The sequence below is a fragment of the Vicugna pacos genome, chromosome 7, assembly GCF_048564905.1.
Source record: "Vicugna pacos chromosome 7, VicPac4, whole genome shotgun sequence".
Lineage (NCBI taxonomy): Eukaryota > Metazoa > Chordata > Mammalia > Artiodactyla > Camelidae > Vicugna > Vicugna pacos.
In genome coordinates, this window is record NC_132993.1 from 83,157,015 (window position 1) to 83,181,776 (window position 24,762).

General features: G+C 45.3%; 1 protein-coding gene, 3 long non-coding RNA genes and 1 other non-coding gene across 5 annotated transcripts in view; 2 read left to right on the forward strand and 3 right to left on the reverse strand.

Moving 5' to 3' along the window:
- STK17A (serine/threonine kinase 17a) overlaps positions 1 to 24,762 on the forward strand; it is a 36,926-nt gene that overhangs the window by 7,324 nt on the left and 4,840 nt on the right. The window contains exons 2-3 of the mRNA XM_072965255.1: positions 2,974 to 3,186; positions 14,492 to 14,636. Of these exons, the coding sequence (XP_072821356.1) occupies positions 2,974 to 3,186; positions 14,492 to 14,636 (358 nt within the window). The remainder of the gene's footprint in view (positions 1 to 2,973; positions 3,187 to 14,491; positions 14,637 to 24,762) is intronic.
- On the reverse strand, positions 1,135 to 2,120 carry LOC140697468 (uncharacterized). Its single transcript, XR_012074607.1, has 2 exons — positions 1,885 to 2,120; positions 1,135 to 1,490 (listed from the first exon to the last, which is right to left on the reverse strand). It is a non-coding gene; the product is annotated as an uncharacterized lncRNA (long non-coding RNA).
- Positions 4,407 to 6,895, reverse strand: LOC140697467 (uncharacterized). Its single transcript, XR_012074606.1, has 2 exons — positions 5,769 to 6,895; positions 4,407 to 4,551 (listed from the first exon to the last, which is right to left on the reverse strand). It is a non-coding gene; the product is annotated as an uncharacterized lncRNA (long non-coding RNA).
- TRNAE-UUC (transfer RNA glutamic acid (anticodon UUC)) lies at positions 4,792 to 4,864 on the forward strand. The gene has a single exon. It is a non-coding gene; the product is annotated as a tRNA-Glu (tRNA).
- On the reverse strand, positions 14,700 to 16,891 carry LOC140697594 (uncharacterized). The gene is made up of 2 exons (XR_012074750.1): positions 15,831 to 16,891; positions 14,700 to 15,677 (listed from the first exon to the last, which is right to left on the reverse strand). It is a non-coding gene; the product is annotated as an uncharacterized lncRNA (long non-coding RNA).

The window sequence follows — 24,762 nt, forward strand, 5'->3', positions numbered from 1 at the left end:
GAGTGGTTCCCAGAAGTCTCATTCTATCTCCCCCTGACTCCTTGAGGAGTCGGAGGGCTTCCCCACCCATCGCACCAGTCATTTGGAGAGGAAGGCGCTGCCGGGCTCCCCCAGCCCCGCGGCCCGCGGCCCAGCTGGCAGTTTCAGCAGCATCAGTATCAGCATGATGGAAGTTTCCTTCTGCGGGTGCAGGGCGGGTTGGCAGCCTACCGCAGGCTGCCTGGGGTTTTGTCAGGCTCACTAGCTGAATAAAGTGACCTTTGCGTTTTTAAACGATTGCAAAATTCAAAAGAAGAATCATATTTCATGACATGGAAACTGCATGCGAAATTCTAATTTCAGCATTCACCAGGTTGTTGGTTTTTTTGGGGTTTTTTTGGAGACCCGGCCACACCCATCCATTTTTACCTGTTGTCTCCAACTGCTCGCACTCTCCGACAGCAGACTTGAGTAGTGGTGATGGAGACAGTCTGGCATGCAAAGCCAAAGACACTTGCTACCTGGCCCTTCCCGGAGAAGTCTGCTGACTCCCGGCAAAGTGTGCGCTGTGGGGGCAAAGGAAACAGTAGCCCCACTACTGCGAGGAGCTCGTCCTCTAAGACAAAGGTGGTGTCAGGAGTAGTGACTGGTGTGGGAGAACAGCCGTGGGAACTGCTCTGGGGATCCAGAGAAACAGATGCCTGGCTTCGGACATCGAGTAAGTGTAGGTCTCCTCCCTGCGTTTGCCTCTGGCCCCTGCATTTAACAGTGGCTCTCCTGTAACCCGGAGTTTGTAGGTTAACGATGCGTACGATCCATTTCTCTGGGGAGTCACTGGTCTTCCTCTCGGGTCTTCAGAAATACACCTTCCAGCCAGATACGTAAGAAGCAGTATTTTACTAACCGCACAGAACTGTGTGGCCTTGAATCTTAGGTGTGGTGACAGTAAACGTCTGTGTGTTTGATGTGGGAGCCCCCTGAGGGCGGTTCAGCTTAGTCATTGCTGATTTAACAGGAACATGCTTGTCGTCAATTACATGTTGGTCAGTTTTTGACAAATTATTTCTCTGGAAACTTCAGGCATATAGATATAAAAAAAAATCAAATTATTAATGATTTTTTTCTCTTTCTTAAAAGAATACAGAGATCACTGGGAACCTTTTAAAACTCACTGGTGATATTAGCCTAGTGATTTTTGGAGGGTGAAATAAAAGGAGGTATAACCTGTGATGCACAGTTTAGTGTTTAATCTCGCTAGTGATCTGTAGAAGTCTTTTCACATTTCTGTTGAACACAAAGCACCTTGTTCTGAGTAAGGGTGCTGCTAGGTGAATTGCCACCTAATTGAACAGGTACAGGACGGTGCCTGAAGATTTCTCCTGTAACGTTTTTGTTGCTGATGGTAACAAAAATGTAGAGGGCATGAAAATCATATTTGTGGTTGACGGTAACGAGGAAGGAGGAATTAGTGCTCAAAATTACGTCAGTGGTCTAGAATGCCGGGCGAAAGCCTAGAAAGTAGAATTTAACAGAGCAAATTAGAGCCTTGCATTGAATTTTTTTAAACATATGTTTAAAATATAGTATGAGGACACTGGCTTGAAAAAACAAATTTCAGAGGAAAAAGACCTAGGTGGTTTCTTTTATTTATGGAATATGGAAAACCTGTCAAGTTTTTTTTTAAGTCATATTAAGTTGTATTGTGCCAAGATCAGCAAAATAATAATCATGTAGCGCTTTGATCAGATTGTACATGGAGCAGTTGCTTCCGATTTGGTTGGCACATTTTACCAGCCGTCCTATGAGCTGTTAGTAGCGAGGAGATTCAAAAACCTCAAGGAGATGAGGAATGAAAACTGGAAAAGGCAGCAGCAGTGAACAGATCTTGTTAGCTGTGCTCCGTACCTGATAGATGGACTTGTCGTGTGGGTCCTCCTGTCCTGCTCAGGAGAAGACCCAGACTACAGCGACTTCACTTGAAGCCAGGTTTAGGCTTGGGATGATAGCCTTATTAAACCAATACACACCCGGGAGTGGAAGAGACCAGTTTGAAAGAAGACGTTGGCTTTGGCATGAGTTAAAAAACCTATGTGATGCAAGTTGCCTTCCAACTTGAGTATTGGGTATTTATGGGTGATGATTGTTACAACGGAATGATTGGTTCAATTAATATTTTATCGAGTACTTACTATGTGGCAAGAACCGTGCTAAGCAATTGACATGTATTATATTCTTTGGTTCTCACGGCAACCCTGTGAAACAGATTCCATCTGTGTCTTCTTGTACAGAGAAGCAAATGAGATTTTTCTTAATATAAGAGGTTAAATAAATTGCCCTAGGTTATGTGTCAAGTGAGTGGGCAGAGCCATTTGTGGGGTTCAAGCCCGCATCTGTCTAATTCCAGGCCTTATCCCTTAATCAGTATGCTCTCCTGGTCCCCTGTGTGACCTGGTTATTAGTATAGTGACAATGACAAACGGTAGTGTGGTGTATCAAAATAACGCTTGTTTATCTGTCTGTATAGGGAAAGTAGACATTTCCGTCTGACGCTGTAGTTGAAATGGTGTTGTGTAGATGAGGTCCCTCACTTTTATCATTTTGGAAGGTGATAATGTCCTCTGATCATTGAGAGTCAATTAGTGACAGTGAAATTCATTATTTTAGGAATTTTGATAACCATTTTCTCTTAAGTCAAATGGCTTTTTAAGATTTAAATCATTTTTATGTATGCATGTGCAAAAAATTAAGTTATTTTTATCTATAACTCTGCAAAAATACTGACTTTAATACGTGGTTATTCTCTATTTGGGAGAATGAATCTTGCACCTTTTATTTGATTTTAGGTGTACTTCCCAGGCCATATTGCTACTTTTATGATTGAACATGACCTAAATTTTGAATATCCACTGATGACTATTTGGAAATTTCATTAAAATGTACCATCTCTGAAAAGCTGTCCACTTTAACAGTGAATGTTTTTCCGTTTATTTCTAGGGGGAAATTTGCAGTGGTGAGAAAATGTATAAAGAAAGATTCTGGAAAAGAATTTGCCGCAAAGTTCATGAGGAAGAGAAGAAAAGGCCAAGACTGTCGGATGGAAATAATTCATGAAATTGCCGTCCTGGAACTGGCGCAGGACAACCCCTGGGTCATTAACTTGCATGAAGTGTATGAGACTCCATCAGAAATGATCCTGGTTCTGGAATAGTAAGTATCGTCTTCCTTCTCGCGTGTGTTTGGCAGACCACCCTCCTTTATCTGGTGCCCCTCATCTGCGTGGCAGGCCCTGGTTCTCTGGAAATCTGAAGATTTTTCCAGAACTTTTTTACGCATTCCTCTCATTAATTTGACACACTCCGAATTTGCAAGGATGTGTGTACGTTATGTTTTCCGTTTTCATCGTTTAATGACATTCTTTTGAGAACAGGTAAAGTTCTCGTATTCTTACTAGAGGCATTCTTAAGGTAAGTGGTACCAAGATAGTATTAAAATAAAAAGGCATTTTATAATCCCTTAAATGTTCACATGGTCTGAGTTAATAATCTCTCATTCAGAAACAATTGTTTTGATTCAGACCGTGTTTTCAATTGCGGTCAGTAAGCAGGCACAGCAAAGAAAACAGCTTTGGAAAATGAAAGGCAGTTTTTCCTCCTTAAGAAATCCTGTTTTCCGGTCTGCTTCTCCCACGAAAGGAGAAGATTGATCGATTTTGAACACATGAAAAGCCTTATTAATCCATCAGGAAAATAGAATGAAAAGACAGACCGAGGGAAAAATAGTTCTAATATCTGTACACCCAAAAGGATTACGATCTCTTTAATATATAACTAGATGTTACCAAAGACACACGAACGTGAACCTCCTAGGTTAAAAAAGAAATGGACAGAGAAAGAATATAAAGAGAAATTTCACACAGAAACATATATGCAAATGGCCTGTACATGCATGGAAAATACTGGTTCTTATTTTTATAATGTAGATTTAAAACCAAGTTGTCAGTTTCCCCCATCAGATTGGCAAGGATTATTCAGAACAATGATATTCACGCAATGAGTCACCTCATTGGTACTACAGGGGTTGTGTCAACTGGTGTACTTCTTTTAGAGTTTGGAGTCTGGTCCAAAGTATACATATCAAAGGCCTTAAAAATATCTATACTCTCTACCCCAGCAGTTTCACTGACGTAAATTCTTTCACGAGGAGATAGACACTTGCGCAAAGACATGTTACGAAACGTTTAGCGCAGCAGCCTCTCTATAACGAAAAAGAAATAATCTAAATGTTTAATAGAAAGAAGTTGGTTAAATAAGTGATAATGTCACCAAATGGATTGCTAGACAGTCATTTTAAAAGATAGGGTAGATAAAAACGTACTGACGTAGAAAGCTGTTTTCAAAGACTACGTTAAAAGAACGTGTTACAAAATACCGTGTATCCTGCTGTCTTGTTTTTATTTAAAAGTTTATAGAGGGAAAAGTCTGGATGGCTCAAATAGTGTCTTTCTCTTGATAATATGGTCCACGAGCATTGTGTTCATATATTGTAATTCAGTCACTTCAGCTGTAGGAATCCCTAAAAATGTGGACAGTGAGAAGCACGTAAGTGTTTTCCGCAATGTTTTTTCAATTATAATGGTAGAAATAGCCACAAATGATAGAACGGTTTGGAAATGTAGATGTGAATTTTATCTCGATAAAGTTGTTTCTCAACTGAAAAAAAAAAAGGTTGGTTTAGAGGCTTTTGGTTTCCAGATTGTTCTGGAGAGGATCAGGTTAGCATTGGAAATTGATCCGGAAGAGACCCCTGAAGGGGGGAGGGTGTAGCTCAGTGGTAGAGCGCATGCTCTTCATGCACGAGGTCCTGGGTTCAATCCCCAGCACCTCCTCTAAAAGTAAGTAAATAAACTAAAAAGCCTAATTATCTCTCCCCTTACCAAAAAAAAAAAAAAAAAAAAAGAAAAGAAAAGAAAGAGACCCCTGAGGTCCGATCCTCTTACCAGCATGTCCTCACTCCCCTCCATCCTCACAAAACCTGCCCTTCAGCCTTCCGCCCTGCTTCCCCTCGCTCCTCCCCCCGGAGTCCCACCCGCTCCTCCCCCCGGAGCCCCACCCGCTCCAGCCTTCACTTCCCCGTATTCCCTTCAGTTCTTTCCTAGTTACTGCAGCGCATCTCTCCCCAGCACTTCAGAGTATCTACTCCTTCCTCTCGAGCGCCCTCCCTCGGGAGGACCCGCATAGTCTGTGTTCTGCTCATGACAAGGGTAGGGGTTGCATCCTCTGCTGGGGCCTTGGGATGGTTCGATTATTCTTTACTGATCTCTCATATCATTCCTTCATCGTCCCGGGCAGGGGGCAGGAGCTGATCAAAACCCTGAACACACTTACCACACCACCCTCTTCCCGCCTGCTCCTGCCTGGCCTCCCCTCCCTGTATGGCCATCAGACACGCTGCCTCAGCACCCTCTCTCCGTGCTGCTCCCACCTCCTCCCCTTCTGTTCAAAGGAAGACTCCACTCCTTAACGCCAAGGCTAAACCGTTGACTTACGTCCTTCAGTTCTCTTCCTTCCTTGCCTACGACTTGAGTTTTGTTTTTTAAATCAGTTATCTGGCCTCTCTTAGGGCCCCCTCCTCTCCTGTTCTTTTCCCTCCATCTTCCCGTATTTCAGTCACTCCTGTCCTGAAATTCCTCGTCCTCGGCTTTCGCGCTTTCTGAACCATCGTCTTGCCCACCTCTTTCCTTTACTGCTAGACCCTTTAGGGCACTGATCTGAATTTACAGCTTCCCTCACCTTCCGGTCAATTTTGTCCTCTTTCATTGATCCGTTCATCTGTTCATGTGCCAATACTCCATCACTTTTCAGTCTAACGCCATCTGCTCTTCTGAGGTCATCAGCCCCACTGGCCAAAATCAATCTCCTCATCTTCGTCTTCATTCTACTTCTTACTCTCTTTAAACACTTGATATTACACCTCCTTTTTCAAAATTCTGTTCTTCCTTGGCTTTCATGGCTCCCCCTTTTTAAAAAAAAAAATCTTAGAGCCTTTTAAACTTCTACTGTGTGTGTGTGTGCTGCCCAGAGTTCATTAGTATCACTCTCGTTACGTATTTATATTCTGCACATTTACCCTGGATGAGAACAGTCCGTTTTCTGTGGCTTCAGCTATTGTTCACATGCTGATTATTTCCAAGTCTTTGTCTCCAAGGATCAGACCTTTTCTTAAGCGCCAAGTGCCTCCTGTGTATTCCTGTATCCCCTGCAGCAGAGCGGGCTCAGGCTGCGCGCCCTCCAGCCTTGCCTTTCTCTTGCCTGTGTTTCTCTTGTTCCCCATTTCCAGCGGTATCCATTTGTATTTCATTTCATCCCTCAAGTAGAAACTTCGAGTCTATCCTTGATGGCTTTATCTCCTTTAAAGCTCACATATAATGAAATACCAAGTCTTCCGCCTAAACCTGTCCCCTGCTGGTCCCTTTTCCTCTGTACTTGCTGCTTCTCCGTTGTGTCGGGTCCTCACTGTCCCCGCCCGCCATGGTCTGTCACAGTAGCTTCTTAGCTGATCACTCTCGCTTCAGTTCCACACCTTCCCTCATGCTCCTGTTGGGCAGGTAACTAAAACTTCCCTTCCTTTGAAACATCAGGTGGCTTCTGGTGCTTCCGTGACCATGTTTTTGGAGCCAGAAATCAGCATGATTGGGCCAGAAATCTTTATATTCTCCTTTTTGTTGGGAGAGGAAGTCTTAGAAATAGACTTTGGATATTGAGATACCAAAATTCTCGGCCACAGCGACAGATTTTGGTTCCCAGGAAACAGGCAGGTTTCTGATGACTGTGTATTCACACCACATACAGTTAAGCACAGCCATGTGCCCTGGATACAAATAGGTGCTGGAAATACAAAAGTGAAGTTAGCGCAACCCCTTCCCTCCAGGTGCTGAAGTTTAGTGAAAGATACAAATGTTTGCAGCAGTCCTGGTGCTTTACTAGAATCCTTGTTCGTTGCCATGGGAACATAGATGAAGAATAATAGTCACCGTGTGTCAAGTAAGAATGCACTCGTTGCCAGGCACTGTGCTAAGTCTCTAGCCGGCTTTATTAACAGTATTTATAAGCTTTATATACATTATTTGTACATTTTGTTTTTTTTAATTTTGTCCAGCTTTATGAGATGTCATTCACATGTAACATGTTGTAAATTTGAGGTCTGCAACATTTTGAGACACTTTATCCTGTAAAGTAATTACCACCATAGCATCAACTAACACCTACATCACCTCACATCATTACCATTTCTTTTTTGTGGTGAGAACGTTTAAGATCTACTCTCTTAGCAACTTTCAAGTATGTAATACAGTATTATTAACCATAATGATTATAGTTACATTAGATCCCAAGAACTTACTCATCTTACAACTGGAAGTTTATACTCTCCGACCTTGCCCCCCATTCCCTAGTCCCTGGGAACCACCATCCTACTCTCTGTGTCTACGAGTTTGGATTTTTTAGATTCCACTTGTGAGTGATATCATACAGTCTCTGTCCTTCTGTCTGACTTACTTCACTGAGCATAATGTCCTCAGGTCCCGTCCACGTTGCTGCAGATGGCAGGGTGTCATTCTTTCCCATGGCTGAATAATGGTCTGCTGTATATACATCACACCTTCGTCCATTCATGTTTTGACAGACGTGTAGTTTGTTTCCATGTCTGGGCTGGGGTGAGTAACGCTGCAGTGAACGCGGGGCTGCAGATTATATGTGAGATCCTGCTTGTGTATCTTTTGGATACACACCCGGCAGTGGGATTGCTGGATTGTATGGCAGTTCTGGTTTTAATTTTTGGAGGAGCCACCATACTCTTTGCCATACTGTCTGCACCAGTTTACATTCATTCCCGCCAGCAGTGCCCCAGGGTTCCCTTTTCTCCTCGTCCTCGCCGACAGTGTTGTCTCTTGCCTTTTCGACGACAGCCATCCTTACAGGCGTGAGGTCACATCTCATTGTGGTTTTCATTTGCATTTCCCTGATGATTGGTGACGCTGAGCACCCTTTCTTGTATCTGTGGGCCATTTGTATGTCTTTTTTGGGAAAATGTCCATTTAGTTCCTCTGCCCAATTTTGATTTGGATTATTTGGTCTTTTGCTGTTCAGTTGTATGAGTTCTTTATATGTTTTGGCTATGAACCTCTTATCAGATATATGATTTGCAAATATTTTGTGCCATTCCATTGTTGCCTTTTGGATTTGTAATTTCCTTAGCTGTGCAGAAGCTTTTTCATTTGATGTGGTCCCAATGGTTTCTTTTCGCTTTAGTTGACAAATCAAAAAAACTCATTGCCAGGAGTGATGTAAAGGAACTTAGCCTCTCTGTTTCCTTCTAGGAGTTTTATGGTTTCAGGTCTTACATTCAAGTCTTTAATCCATTTTGAGTTGATTTTTGTGTATGCATTAGGTGAGGGTCCAGTTTCATTCATTTGATGTGAATATAGAGTTTTCTAAACACCATTTATTGAAGAGACTATTCTTCCCACTTTGTATATTCTTGGCTCCTTTGTCATAAATTACACGATCATATATCACTCTCTGTCCTGTTCCATTGACATGTATGTCTGGACACATGTATTGTGACACATGACATGTATTCTGTGCCAGGATCGTGCTGTTTTGATTACTGTAGCTTTGTGGTATGTTTTGAAACTGGAACATGTGATGCCGCCAGATTTGTTCTCTCTCAAGATTGCTTTGGCTATTCGGCGTCTTTTATGGCTCCATACAAATTTTAGGATTGTCTTTTCTATGTCTGTGAAAAGTGCCATCGGAATTGTTTTTGTTGTTACTGTTTGGGGATTTTGATGGCAATTGCATTGACTCTGTAGATCACTTCGGGTAGTAGCGATACTTAACAATGCTAATTCTTCCAGTCCGTGAGCAACAGAGTATCTTTCCGTTAATTTGTGTCTTACTCAGTTCCTTTCATCAATGCCTATAGTTTTCCACATACAGATACTTCGTTTCTTGGTTTAAAATGTTCCTAAGTATTACATTCTTTTTGATGCTATTGGAAAATGGGATTTTTGTTGTTGTTATTAATTTCTCTGATAGCTCACTGTTAGTGTATAGAAATGCACTGGCTTGGGTACATTGATTGTGTATCCTGCAGCTGAATTTGTTTTATTTACAATTTTAGGGCAAAATTTTATATATGAGAGAAAAAAAAAACAAAACAACTCAGAGAAATAACCAAGCTAGGGTCACACCACAAGTAGCAGAGCCAAGCTTCAGTCCAGAAGTGTGTGATTCCGAAGTTTTCAGCCACGCGTTGTGTGCTTTACTCCGCCGGAGTGGTGGGGAGCACTTCTGGAGAAGGACACGTTTAGCATCGTCTGCTTGCCCATCATCGCGTTACCCCGGGTTTTTCACGTTGCTGGGACCCCCTCCCATGCTGTCTGACTCCTGTTCTTTCTCTTCTCCTGCTGGTACTTCTCCATCCTCAGCCTGCATTCTCAGCACACTTTTTTCTCAGGACTTAAAGATGTTGCCTTGTCACCTGCCATGCACTGTTTACGACAGGAAGTCTGTGTTGGCCCTGTGTTCCCCTGTACACGTGTCTCTTTAAAGATTTTCATCTCTTTCACACTGGTTTTCAGCACTTTGAGCCTTGATTTTCTTTGTTTTCCCTGCTTGGAGTTTATTGAGTTACTTGAATCTTTGATTTCAAGTTTTTATCACATCTGGTGATCTTTCAGCCATTAGTTTTAAAAGGATGTTTTTCTACCCCCACCTGTCTTCTCTTGTTCCTTCAATTATGGTGTGTTAAACTGCTGGATATGTCGCTCAGATCCCCGGGGTCCTGTTTATTTTATTTTCCCCCCTTCTCTGTACTTTACATGGATAGCTTCCATTTCTGTCTTCAAACGCACTGATTCTTCTGTAGTATCTGATCTGCTATAAAGCCTGTCCGGTAAAATCTTCATTTTAAATACAGTATTTGTCATCTCTAAAAGCTCCATTTGGTTCTTTTCACACATTCCATCTCTCTCCTTGGTACATTCCTATTTTACTTGAAATCCTTGAGTGTATTTATAATACCTGTTAAGTCCTTATCTGCCAGTTCAATCGTCTCTGGGTCTGTTTTTACTGCTTTCGTGCTGGTTGTGAGTAGCAGGTTGTGGCATTTTCAGATGTCTAGTGATTTTTGGAAGGGTGCCATCCACTTAGAACTGCAGTGCTAGGTGCATTTTATGATCTTCCATGAGAAGAATGGTGATGTTTGTTTCGGCAGGTTTCGCAGGCAGTTACGTTATTTGTGGATCGGCCTCATTAGGGCAGGTCTGGGGGCTACGTTAGCCTTTAATAAGGCTGAGACACGGCCTTCTGGGGGGTCTGCTGAGTGCCCCAAGTGGCTGGCATGGTTTTGCTGCCCCACCTGCTCAGAGTTCAAATATCTTATCCTGTCCTCTGTGAATGCGAGGAATTGTTCAGCTTATAATTGCCCAGCAGTGATTTGTCTGACCTCACGGAGTTCTGCCCAACGAATGTGCACATAAGTTATTTTGTCTAAGACTCTGGGCTGCGGCTAAGTGGATGTGTGCAGGCCCTTCTCTGTTCAGCTCCCTCGTCTCTGCTGCTCTTCCTACAAAACCCAGAGCCTTGCCAAACTCCCCGCCTGCCTCCTCGGTTTAGCGGGGTCGCCGTCCTCCCCAGCACCGGACCGCAGTCCTTAAGTGACGGAAGAGAGGCCCGTAAGGCTCAGCCTGTTTGTGTCCCTTCTCGGGGACCACAGTCCTAACTGCCTGTTGTCCTTAGGTCTGAAGTTAACTGGTTCACATACCTGGTTCAGTTTCTAGTTTTTCCATGGCTAGAGGGCAAGTTCCATCCCATTTGACTGAAAAGGGAAGTGGCTCCTTGTCCTTCTGTGAGGGTACTGTGTATTTGTCACACCAGTGTGCCCTTGGGCGTGGGTTCACTCTGCCTGCAATGCACCCTTGCCATTCCATCCAGTGGATTCCTATTCATTCTTGAAGGCTCAGGACAAATGTCATCTCACTAAGATTTTTTTTCCCTCGTCCTCCCTTTCTAATTAATTGCTCAGTTGCCAAGTGATCAGATCACTTGATGTATAATTTCAAACTCATGTATTTATGCATAGTCTTAAAAATATCTTTCATTTTTCTCTTCCCCACTAGTACGTGGAATCTCAGGCGTACTTCTTTATAATTTATCTTTCTGTCCCTAGCACGTAGCACTGGCCCTCTAGGATATTTGATTGATGTTTGTTGAATTTGAACAGTGGGAGAGTGGAGGTGCAAGCTGAGCCTCTAAGGAGCGTAGAAATACTGGTTTAAGTAGAAAAAGGAGCATTTGGTATCTGTGGCTGGGAGCTGTGATCCAGGTGAGGTGCAGGCAGCCTGGGAAACTCAGCTGCTCTTAGCTGCTAAACATCATTCTGATGGCTCTGAATAATGTTGACAAAGAAGAGACTTATAACTTCCTGAGGACCACTCGAAACTTGAAATCCGAAATTCTTAACATTTCACGTCCAGTTTTTGCGTAAAATTTCCTGAAGTCCTTGAATTAACTACTTTGTGAAAAATATTTGGATCAAAAGTTGTATGAATTAACTCAGTTTCTGCATAATTAGAAAGTAGCAGAAAAATAAGTGTTCCTGGAGTCCAGGTGCTGTCAGAGAGCGTGGAGGTCTCTCTGTGGTCAAGGGCAGAGCCAGCAAAACTCCCCGCGCTGTTCTGGCTTCTGTGCGGAGGAAGGTGCTTTGTGTGAAGTGGTTGTTAACAGTCTCAGATGTTCTGGACCATATTTGACAGATGCTCTTAACATCTCTCATTGTTCCATAGCAGAGTTTCATTTAGTTCCATTAGTTAATGAGTCAGGCTTCAATTTAAGCAGGTAAAATGATGTGATGACTGGACATGGTACCGAGACGGCATGTAAGTCTCATTGATCATTCGAGGCCAGTTTCCAACTGCTTTCTAGTCACCTGCATTCAGAGTACATCCTTGAAAAGTCTTTAGAAAACTAGCTTTGTGCTTCACGTTTTGTGCTCATGTGAAGTGCTTAGATTCTTGGGAAAACAGAGAGGAAACCCTTTTGTTAAGCAAGAATGGGCAGACATCAAAGTGCAAAGGACTAACAGTAAATTGTTCTTGAACTTTAGGTAAAGAAATCCTGGTACTTATGTAAACTGACCTTTTGTTGAATTTTCCTGTGGGCGGTGGGTATTGAGCTGATGGGCCCAGAGGACAATGAATTGAGATTGAGAAGCTTTTGCAACCAGTATGCAGTTCTCAAACAGAGGCCGCTCTGAGCGGCCTTGCAGGTTGTGGCCTTGTGTGCGGAGGACTCAGGACCACACCCTACATCCTGGTGCATCCGCAGTGCTTAGGACCGAGTGGACTCCGCTCATATTGAGTTTTGCTGCAGGCCACTAACTCCATATTAACAGTACACAGTACTGTATAGTGTAATTTACTCTTTAGTTTTGCCGTAAATGCTCACCATTCCCTTTCTTGTCAGTTATACATCACTGTAACATTGCCTGAATATGTGATGTCTGTTTCACAGTTCATTATATAAAAAGCGTTTCGATGCTCTCGCATGTGGTTTTCTGATCTTATAATTAAAATATAATATTTTGTTGAGTTTAACAAGCTTTAGGAGACATCCTCTCCCCCAGCATCTGATGGGAGAAAAGAAATTCTGATGCCCAAGTCCTATGGAAAGCAACCTAGAGCAACAACCAGGTTTCAGATTGTAAAAAAAAAAAAAAAGTGTGTGTGTAGTAAAGAACCGGTTATACAGATTTAACCAAAATGAAAATCTTAATCAGCCAATGAATCATTTTCTTTCACTCTCATCATCACCTGCAGCTAACCTTAAATATATTCTCAACTGATTCCGGGGAAAATTTTCGTTTTCTTCTCCGGACAGAATTTGGAAAATAGGTTGCCCTAACAAAAAAGAAGGAAAGAAGGAGGCATGGAAGGAAGGAAAGACTGTACGTTATCTTATGAAAAGGAAATGGTGTAGCTTTTGTTTGACAGCAGTGTGGCTGCTGGAGTTATGTATTTCACATTAATTTCATAGCAACTTCATGGAAGCAGTCCAGTCTTTTTTTTTTTTTTTAAACACATAAAGGAAATTTTGAGACATGACATGAGTTCTCATTATGGTAAGAACAAATTATCTATGGAATTACTGCTGAAGGGAAATGAAAAATTTTAAATGGTGATTTTTCTTTTACTGGCAAAATTATTTGGAGGGAAGAAAAAAAAAACTGAGAAGCTTTGGCCAAAGGGTACAGGAAAGTTTAAATCAGTCTTGCTCTTTTGGTGACCTCAGTCATGTCTACTGAAACTTTCAGTGCACATAACCCCCTTCCAACAGTTTCATTCTGGTACCTACCTTGAGGACTGTGATGAGAGTGAAAGAAAATGATTCGTTGGCTGATTAAGATTTTCATTTTGGTTAAATCTGTATAACCGGTCCTTTATTATACACACACGTGAGCAAACTGGAACCTTAGTAAGCCTTCTCATCACAGCATTGTTTATAGTCACCAACAATTAGAAAAAATTAAATGTCCTTCAAAGGGGAATGGCTCTTTAAACTACGGTTTATCTAGTCACGGGGTTACAGGAGTTAAAAATTGTGAGGTAGGTGGATAAATATAAAACCATCATGGGAAGACTCTCAAGACATGTTTAAGTAGGAAAAATGTAATATAACTGTATCTGTACAGTGTGTCCTGTGTTCCCATGTATTTGTCTTTAAAAATCCACAAAATTAATTATTTTTGTATGCATTTAAATATATATATATTTTTAAAATATCTCTGGAAGGGTGGAGCAAAGTGATAACAGAGCTTACCCCTAAATGTGGCTCTAGGATTGGGGCAAGGGACTTCAGTGGAGGGCGCTTGCTTTATTTTCATTATTTGCATTTTTTACAAAAACAGGATTTTTATGGATTCTGTAGCCAGAACTCCTTGAGAATGTTTTTACTTGAAAGTGTATTAATACGTTTTCCTATTAAAGTTTAGTTCTCGACGTTCTTAAACTGACATTTTTAATTAGCTTTGGAAATGCTCGTCTTAGCTCATATTAAAAGCTTGACTTTTTTTATTTAAAAAAGAAGAACAAATGGATTTAGGCATGTAGAGGGACAAAACTTTACCCACACTCAAATTATAGTTTAAATGAGAGTATTTACGGTGTATAAATATTAAGAACATAAAGGCTAAGTATTTTTAGAGAGTCCTTTTTCTTTCTATTTAAAATGCACTTCTCTGGGGCGAGGGTACCGCTCAAAGGGCAGAGCGCCTGCTTAGCGTGCACTAGGTCCTGGGTTCAATCCCCAGTGCCTCCTCTAAAGATAAATAAGTAAACCAACTACCTACCCCCCCAAAAAAAATTTTTAAAAATCAAAATGGGCTACTGCTTAATGAAACAAATAGGGAAATAATCATTCAAAATAAAATAAAATGTGCTTCCCGTCTTCTCTAGTGCCGCTGGGGGTGAAATCTTTGACCAGTGTGTTGCGGACAGAGACGAAGCCTTCAAAGAAGAAGATGTGCAGAGGCTCATGAGGCAGATCTTAGAAGGCGTTCACTTTTTACACGCTCATGACGTCATTCATCTTGATTTGAAGGTAAGACCTGAATTACGTTCTGGTTCGGAGTTTGCTGGAGAATGACACTCGCCAGATGGGAAGTATTTTCAATGGTGATTTATTCATGCGTTTATCAGAGCTGTGTGTTTTATTAGGTAACAAGGGCATCAGAGTTGAGTCTTCGCTTTTACCCTCCAGCCTGCTTTATCAAGGAGAAAATGCACAGAAAGATAAATAATCGTACATTGCCCCCAAAAATGGAGCTGAGAGGATGTTGCCAGGGTCGGGGTAGGTGAAGGCTTCCTGGCGGAGACAGGGCTCGAGCTAGACCTTTCCGAAAAGTTAGGATTTAGCTAGGTAGAGAAGAATAGGAGAAAGTTAACTCACAAGAGTTAGGAATACTTGTGATGTGTTTGGGCAAAAATGAATGGGATCGTCCCGCTGGAATTGACAGATGAAATAGGCAATATTGAAAGTTGAGACAAGGCCAGGTTCCAGGGGTTTCAAGTGTTACGAAGAGGTCGGGTGATTTTTGAGCAGAAATATTTGAAGAGCAGTGTTGTGGGAAGTTAGGCAGGCAGCAATAAATAACATAAATTAGAGAATTAAAGAGATCCGAGGCAGACATATTTCTAATTTGAAATTGTCAGAGAATGAACCGGGGGGAGGGAGGAGGGGAGAAAACACAAAGGACAAGAACTCAGTTACGAGGCTTCCAAGTGAGCAGGACGCCGCGGAAAGCAGGGAAAGCCAGAGAGGAGCCTTGAATGGCCAGAAAGTCCAGGGCTGACTCTGACTTCCATTGTAGCCCCGTTTTCCTTCAGTTCCCAGCTCTGTCTCCTCAGAATGGCAGTAAGATGGTGGTGAGTTGGTTGCGCCTCCCCATCCCATCTTTTGTTGTTTGTGGACTGAGCGCAGGGCGGGGATGGGTTCGCAGACCAGTACTGTATCGCAGAGAATCGAGGATGGTGCTCAGGGGAGGGACAGTAGGACCACTGTAAGGATTCGGAGCATGAGTCAGCAAGTTTCAGATCCCTGTTGGTACTCTGATGGTTGCCTCCCTATCGAGTCCAGGGGTGGCTGCGGGGAAGGGAAACGGTCAGTCCTCAAACGCAGAGCACACCACAGTGACTCCAGAGCTTATCAGCCGGAGGAGATGGGGCGGGGGCGGGGAGAGGGCTGGAGCCCCTGGACCCCGAAGGGCTTTGCTCTCCCAGACCTCATCTCACGCACCTGCCCATCCACCTTGACCTCCGCCAGCGGTGCTTCCCGGTGGAACGTGGATGCTGATGGCGTTGCGTCTCCAGCTCTGGCCTGTTCAGGACCACCTGGAAGGGGCTTGTAGAACCAAGTGCTGGGCCCCGGCTCTGGAGCATCTGAGTCAGGGTTGGGCCAGGTGATGCTGATTCTCGGAACCAGGCACCATTGTGACAACCACTGCTGGGCGGCACGCTCTGTGACACCCTGACACGTACCAGCCGGCATGAATAACAGGGCTTGGTCTTTGTTTCAGGAAGGAGCAATCTCAAGGAGGGGTGTCCCATGTGTCACCTCAAGGTGACTTGAAAAGTAAACCTGATTAAAATTCTACTTGAAATCAGGTGGAAGGCTAATAGTTACTCCTTCAAATACTAGTTCCGTCCAGAAAAATGCAGGGGAAAGAAAACAATTAGGAAAACTTGCTTGTTCATTTCTGAAAGAAGCCAATTTAAATTTTCTCCAGGATACTTTTTTCTGGTAGAGTGTCTAAAGTGGACGGTTGCCACACAGTAGGACGTGGTAGTGACAGTGGCATTTTGGAAGGCAGGTGCGGACGTGTGTGCACCCACGTGTAGTCCCACGATGCTGCGGTGGCCTTAGAGGTCACCTGGCTGAATCCCTCACAGCGCGGGCGAGGGAACTGGGGCTGTGTTTTTTCCCTTTAATCTGTCGTGTGCGTTAGAAATTCAAAGATCCCGACTGCAAGACAGTCTCACCTGTACCTCCCTTGGGAACACTCGCCAGAAGGGGATGGTCTTTGCAATTCAGATTCCCGTGGACTCAGACTTTAAGAGAAGCATCAGTTGGTATCAGCCACGCAGAAAAATCCCCAAAGTAATGTTAGTGTTATGCCTTCTCTCCTGTTTGGCTTTGCACATTTAACTTTGTAAAGCCGTACAGTTATCTTTATGATGTTTTGCTAGTTTTATGATGTAAAAAGGACTTCCAGGAATGGAACCCTGACTTAAATAATATTACACCCATAGGAAATGAGCTTTCCATTTACGGCAGCTCAACCCCCGACATTATTCAAGAACCAGTTAAGAAGCGAGTCAGACAGGTTGCCAACACCATGTGTCATGGATCTTTGATGTCACTTGAAAGCTGTCAAGGGCGAACATTAAGTCCTTGAATGCCAGGTTCAAGTATGTATTTGCATGAGGAAATTATATCCCTTTCTCCCCAGTGCACCCAGTGTGGAATTCTTCCCAGAGTTAATAGAGGCTTTGATGACGCGCCTTTGATGTTGGAAACAGGACTCTCCCTGCTTCCTAGCCCTGAGGAACTAGAAGACAGGGTGGCCGGGAAGGTCCGCAGCCTTTCTTCTGCCCTCCCACTCCGCACATGCGCAGTGGGCGTCGTCTCCAAGTGCCTTGAGAAGGGGCGGGTGAGATGGGCCTGGGAAGCCAGCACTGCAGACGGAAATGACTTCTGCCAGGAGGTCGTTTCCAAGTAGACTTCTGTGACCTTTATAAGTCTGGATGAAGACTTTTACCAGCCATCTGCCCAGAGACAATTTGTTTATAATGTTGACTCTCAGTCTAGAGTTTGAAAGACTCAGCTATCAAGCTAAATGCGTTCCTTTTTTTTTTTTTTTTTTGAGTTGGGGAGATAATTAGGTTTATTTATTTACTTTTAGAGGAGGTACTGGGGATTGAACCCAGGACCTTGTGCATGCTAAGCATGCATGCACTCTGCCACTTGAGCTGTAGACCATTTATTCCCTGTTATGGCTAAAATGGGCAATTCCGGTCCCAGAGACAGAAGTTAGTTAGAATAACTGGTATAGTTGCCCCTATAAAAAGAGATCATTGACAGAATGGGAAACACCCTCTTCAGCGTCAGGTCCAACCCTGAATGGTCAGTTTGCCAAAAGACTTGATTCACTGAAGACTCTCAGCCAAATGCAGGCTGACCTCGGAGATGCTGCAGATTCGGCTGCAGACCACCGCAGTAAAGCCAGTATTCCAGTGAAGCAAGTTGCACGACTTTTCCGGTTTCCCAGCGTAGAGATCACCGATCACAGATCACCATAACAAATACAACAGTGGAAAAGTGTGAAATGTTGCGGAAATTACCAAAATGTGGCCTGGAGACATGAAATGAGCAAATGCTCTAGGGAAAACGGCTTGCCCGGTGCGGGGTTGCCACAGACCTGCGGTTTGTAAAAGGCATGATCTCTGTGAACTGCCCTGAGACAACACGCAGTGAAATGAGGTCTGCCCGTATCGTGACTTGAACCCAGGAAGGTTCTTTGAGGAGCAGCAGGTGCAAATGTTGGGGTGCTAACACGTCTACAAAAATAAAACACACTGAACCGTGATGAAGGGAGAGTCCATTCACTTGCACGTAAACCACGGCAGGACCGACAGATCCGAGCAAAGGCAGCCCTCCCAAAGTCAGGACAAAGCTCAGGTCTCAGAATCATCTCAATGATTTGGTGAATTAGTCGTGGGCAGAGTGGCCTGCTTTCCCCTCCCACAAGGGGAGGACTGGCCAAGGAGGGCACAGACAAATCCAGTGCTGCACCGGCCACGCCTTCCAACTAGTTCTCTCCTAGGTGTTCAGTCACCAGACGTGTCTACCCGCTTCCACGTCCCATGACGAGCGGAGGAGCAGGCTGGGAACTGGAAGCTGGAACTTTCCCATCTGAGACTTAAATTGATCACTGATGGTTTAAGCATTAGTGGATTACTTGAAAAGAGGGGTAACATGTACCGTTTCTAAACAGCTCCCCAAATTTATTTAGACAGGATTATTAACCGTTTTCTGTCCTCTTATCTGGGTTTTAAATAAATAGAGTCAGTTTACTTGAACTTTCATCGCCTGATCAAATGTTCCTTAAAATCTTGTCCGTGGTACCTTAAGCCGTATTATTAAGCAGGTTAGACTCAACTTGACCATGGTCTTACCAGTGGTGGTGGTTCAGTAGATGGTAAATAGATTATGTACAGAAGTAAAGATACCCAGATAAATAAGAGGATTTATTCCCCCATGAAGCTGAGAAATAAGATTTTAGGAAGACTCCCCTGCCGCCATTGTCTGTCTGAGCACACTTTGTATGTTTCCTGTTTATTCCACTGTCATTACTTCTCCAGGGACCTTGTGTTTTCCCTCTCTTACCACCTGGGATTTATACATCTCAAATAGAATTAAGTATTGTGAGTCACAGCCTCTTTATCACGAACTGGGTTCCGTAGAAAGGTCTGATCAAGCTGTAAACTTGAAGGTACTTAGCCTTGTTTTTAGCACGTATATTTCACTTACTGGAAGCGGATATACTCCTGCATCAGAGACTGATGGGGATTATAGTCTTATAATTATATTTTATTTAGAGGAGGAAAGTCTGTTTTTAAAAGGTGCCCATAGTCATGCCAGGGCATGGTTGGTAGAGACTGCAGAATAAACATCATGAAATCCCATGAAATAGCTGTGATTTTATGAAACATGTTTTTTCCTGCCACTCTCTCAGGGGCTTAATATCTCTCACTTTGGTAGATCATGGACACTTACGACTAAGCCCAGATTTCAGATACTACAGTAACTTTAATAATTTGGTCGCACTAATACAGAACTTATTATGTCATCATCAAACCACTAGCTTTTGCATGAAAACTGAAGAAAGCATTTCCCAGGGAATGTAAAGGGTAAACAAAATGTAGGGGGGAAACATTTAATCTGCTTTAAGGGCACAAATGATATTTAAGAACACTCAGGATGAACATGTTTTGTTAATCATGAACCTTCAGAAGATCTGGGATGAGCACTTTTTTTTCTTGGCATTTTTTATGTAGTAGGAAAAGCAGAAGATGTTCAGTGATGAGTGTGTATCACCGAGCCAAACTCCTCTCATCTAATTTGCCTGAATAACCGCATTTTATTGTACTGTAGTATTTCATTAATGTAACAAAACTAAAAGTGCCTTGGGAATTCTGGGGACTCGTAATCATGATGCTACATAGGGGTTTTTTTTTTTTAACCTGAAGAATTAGCTAGAAGCTAGTTAACAAAGAGAATGTGGCTTTATAATGAAGTTTATTTGACCACAACCTCTCCATAGTTACTTTGTCACTGAAAAGAGAAATTGATTCTCAACACTGATCAGATACTCATTCTCAATCTTTGGTGGGTAGTTGGCGGGGGGCGATGTGGGGTGTACTTTATCTGCTGTGGATGTTTATAACCATTTAGCATGCCTCTGCAGTGGAAACTTGTACAGTGTTCTTGTTTTTTATTCAGTATAACGTTTTTACTGTAGCCAAAACTTTCTATAATTAAAAGAAAAAAATCAGGTTTTTGTACAAAATTAGGGAGGATACTGAGCCACAGTAGGGTTGTTACTTTGATGAATCTGTTTCCAAAATGAACTCTTTCCAGAATTGCATCGTGGTAATAAATTTTAGGGCATTGGGTAAGTGACACTAAGAATTCCGTGACCATTTCTTGGTGTATCATCCGGATCTTTTATTTTTCTCTTAAGGAGTTTATCGCTGCGCCATCAACCCAGTGCCACTGGCCACGTTTTTTCCTTTGAGCGCTTGCAATGTGGTCCGTCTCAGCAGAGACATACTTAGTGTGAAATCCAGACCGGCGTTCGAAGACTCAGTATGGGAAAAAAGCAAAATATCACAATAATTTAACACATTAATTACATGTTGAAGATGTAAGATTTTACATATATTGAGTTAAATATATTTCATTTCACCGCTTTCATTTTACTTGTAACACGGCTACGAGAAAATGTTAGATTGCTCAGGGCTGGGGGACAGCACTGGTTTAGAGGGTATCGGAAGCCGTTTCAGCCAGAAGGGCCCGTCATACATCACTCCGCCTTTCCATTTGCTTTTCAGCCAACTGTAAGCTAGTTTTTTTCTCCCACCGTTTTTACTCAAAATAAGTCGCTCCGAGTTCCTTCGTGGTCCCCGTTCCTCCCCTGTCCTGGGGGTGGCGCTCTTCCCCCGCCTGTCCCGGGCGGTCCTGCAGGCCTGAGGATGCGGGGCTGACGGCCCTCTGTGCGGACCTGGACCCGCGCGTATCGGGCGGGGGACGACGACATCTCCCTGTTCCTGCGCCATCAGCCGCCTGATGGGATGCCTGTGGGGTTGGCCTCTGTAACGTGTGGTATTTCTGCGGGGCTTTTTTGTTTGCTTTTTGTTTTTGCGTTCCTTGCTTCGTCATATCGTTTTCATGCTGTTTCCCTCTCGAGACTGTCGGAAACAAGATAAGGGCACATTCTTCAGAAGGCTGTTTCCAGGCGCGCTCTTGCGTTTGCCCGTCCCCTGCAGGCGATGCGCTGACCGCTGGCTCCCCTGTGTTCTTCCCTCTTCTCTTTCCCCGAGTGTCCTCCGTCCCTCCCCTCCTCTGCCATCGGTGGCCCACAAAGACCCGCGAGTCCTGCCCCCCGGCCCCCTTTTCTTTCCAGTCTCACACCTGCCCCCCAACCCCCGGCAGGCCCCTTCCCGACATTGCCCTCCCTTCACATCCACGGTCCCTGAGTCCCAGGGAGGGAGCATCTGCAGCACACCCCCAGCAGGCACCTCACCCCTTCACCCCCATCCCAGTTCTCTGTAGGGCCCCAAACCCCCCAGAGGTCATGGTATTTTTTTGTTCTTTTTCCGTCCCTATTAAAAGGTAAGGCTCCAAAGGAACAGGGGACTCCTGCCTGTTCCCTGCCGTTGCCCCAGGCCGTAGCTCCCAGGCAGGCAGTGAAACTTTGTTGAATAAAGGATGACATCCTTTTTCCCCTTCGGGCTCTGCCCGCTTATGTCCTCGGTGATTCTCCAAGGCAGACTGACTCCCTCGGATTTACTTATCTCCTGAGCACGTTGTGGACCATGCACTTCCCAGAGAGAAGCCCGACAGGCTCTGATAATGAACTCCGGTTGTGGTACCCCGTCCTCACGCACAATAGAGACCCTGTGAGGTTTTCCTTGTAGCTGTCGCCTTTATCCCTTTCGCTCGCTCAGCGGCACTGCTGTGCGCCTGCGGGGCCGGGCCTGATCCCGGTGACATCACGGGGGCCGGCCGGTGGCTCCTGTCCTCATCAGGTTCTTCCCACCCTGGTGATGGATCTCCACGCGTTCTCGTAACAGGAGAGGGTAGGCTGTTGGGTCCGGTCACGTAGTAGGATGCTTTACAAAGAGAGGGACCATCCATACCTCGGTTTCCTTTGTCACATCACAGCCCTTCACGTGGTGGAAAATTGCGATAATCTGCTTCACTGCCGTGCTAGGTCTTCTCACCAAGTTGACACAAGGCTAAGAACAGAAAAAGGTGTCCTGGAGGGCAGGGGCCCACAGGCAGAGACACCGCCGTGAGAGGGTGACCGGTCTGAGTGACTGGCCACGGGGAGCCCGGAGCCGGGCGGGGTTTGTGGAGCACAGCGAGCAGCTTGAAGGTCCCTGGCGCCGTGGGAAGCTGGTGAAGGCTTGGGCAGGGGGCTCGCAGGATGGATTTACATGGTCCAGGAGACCCTTCTGGCTGCAGGACGGCCGGTATTCTGTTGCAGTTCAGCCGGAAAGGGTGGTGGCTGGAGTTAGTGTTCGCCAGTAGCCAAGGTCGAGAAGGGCCTGCGTTGGGGGCTCAGATCAGTAGGATGTGGTGGCCGGGCAGCTAGACGGAGGCGGGGGCAGAGGAGTGACGGAGATGCTGCCCCGCCTTGTGCCCTGCTAGGGAGAGGGGCGCTCCCCGAGGCCCCTGTCCATGGCACCGGGAAGGTCTGATCTGGAAGGGGCACACAAGCCTGATTTGGGCAAGGTGAATTTGAGGTGCCCTTGCGACCTGAGAGGGGAGATGGGGTGAAGGGTCGGTTGCAGAGGTCTGGACCATTCAGCCCGGGGTGCAGGCAGCTGGTGCGGGGGAGGGTGCGGGGAGACAAGAGGCAGGAGCCCCTGGATCAAGCTGTAGGGACCCAGTGCTGGGCGGGCCAGGAAGGGAAGACAGACCAACAGGGAGACAAGCAGCAGCCGGAGAGTTAGGAGGAAAACCAGACAGTGTTTTGTTCTGGAACCAAGAGAAAGGGAGTTTGTAAGCAAGGAAGGAGCAGCGGCAGCGGCAGGCAGCGCTGAGACGGAGCTCGGAAGAGAGCAGGGATGAGAAGACCGGGTCGGGTGGAGCGGTCGGCTGTGAGTGGGAGGAAGGGTCACATGAACATCACTGCCGACCTCTGGAGAAGCACGGTGTGATGGAGGAGGCAGGGAGTGACAGTCAGCAGGACAACGGGATGAACGTGCCGTGGACGAGGTGCTGTGGGGCGGTGGGGGGCGCACTTGGTAGAGGACCCAGCGGGGCAGGAGTGAGTGATGAAAATAAACCCGCCAGGCAGGGAGGGCGGAGGGCTTCCCGAGCAGAGGCAACGGGGATGAAAGGCCTGAGATGCGGCCCGTGTATCTTGCTGAGGGATTACAGCCCGTTTGATTTGGAACCCAGATTCCCTGCAGCATGGCGACAGGGGATTCATCCAGAAAGGCAGGAGCTAGATCGTGAAACATTCTGGGTGCTGTGGCGAGGCGCTGATACCTTGCTGGGGCCAATGCTTCTCAGTTTATCTTTGGAAATATTCTGAATGGCAAAAGACAGTAAGTGCAGACCCTCTCTAAAGCAAACATAAACTCTTTCAAATCTCATATTTTATTTTAAAAGTTCTAATGAATTTTACTTCTAGTTCTTAATATATCTGCTCGACTTTTTACGCAAAAGTGTCAGGTTCTTTTCGACTGAGTCAAAATGAGTTCAGGAATATGAAGCCGATTCTGTGGCTCTGGGCGGCATTCGCCACGTGCGTCCCGCCGCCCGCATTCGAGTGTGTCTGCTGGTGATGACTGACAGCCATCCCGCCATGGGGAGAGGAGATGCCGTGAGCAGCTTACATTGTGGGAAGATCATGGTACACTGGAGGATGGGTCGAAGGTGGGGAAAACTAGAGACAGGAGGGCAGTGGTCCACTTAAGAAGTCATGAATCCCAGACTTCAGGCAGTGGGGACACTGGGATTTAGCAAACAGAATGAGCATGACTGGTGACGTCACGTGACGTGAGTGGCGGAAGATGAAGACTGAGGATGATGCCCTGGTGCCTGACTTGGGCGTCGAGACTGGGAGCACAGAAGAGAGGAGTGGGTTTGGGGTGCGGGGAGGAGCCTCTGAGTTGTTGGCCGAATTGAAGGCCTTGCCCGTAGTGGTAGCTGAGGGTGGGGGCACTGCAGCCAGATGCACAGAGCTGACTTTCACGGCCGCTGCGAGTCCCAAGAGGGCTTAGGGTAGAAGCCGCCATCCAAGTGGCGGCAGAAGCGCTGATGGTAGCTGAAATTGCCCAGAAATAGACTGCGGAGTCTCGGGAGGAGGGGCCGGCCAGCCAGAGCTCTTGGGCGGCACCAGTGTTTAAAAGGAGGGCAAAGAAAAAAGTCCTGAGAAAATGGTGAGGGATCCGGAGAGAGGGGACTAGACCAAGGGGGAGCGTTAAGGATGACGAGCGGGTCCCAGCTGCACAGCAGTCAGTGCGTGCAGAACCAAGCCTGAGTCGCCCACCGGCTTTGGTGGCCCTTCTGGTATTTACGGTACCGCGACCTTAGTGAGAGCGGGTGGAGTAGAGAGGGAAGCCCCGATCAGCTTGACTGAGAAGCGGTTGCTGGGATACCCGGCCTTGGCTTCAAGAAGCTGAGCTCCGAGGGAGGGAGTGTGTTGGCTGGAAAGGGCTGCGGAGTCACGGGGGGGAGGGCATTTTTTTATAAGTGGTTTGATTTTGTTCTAAGATAGGAATAGATGCATATTTATATTTCTGTGCTGAGGGAGAGCCAGTGTAAGGGAGGAGATCGTGCAAAGCCTGCTGCCTCACACGTGCTAAGTATCCTGTGCACGTACCTGTGTAATGAATGAGCGTTTCCTGTGAAATCTCTCGAGCTGTTTCAC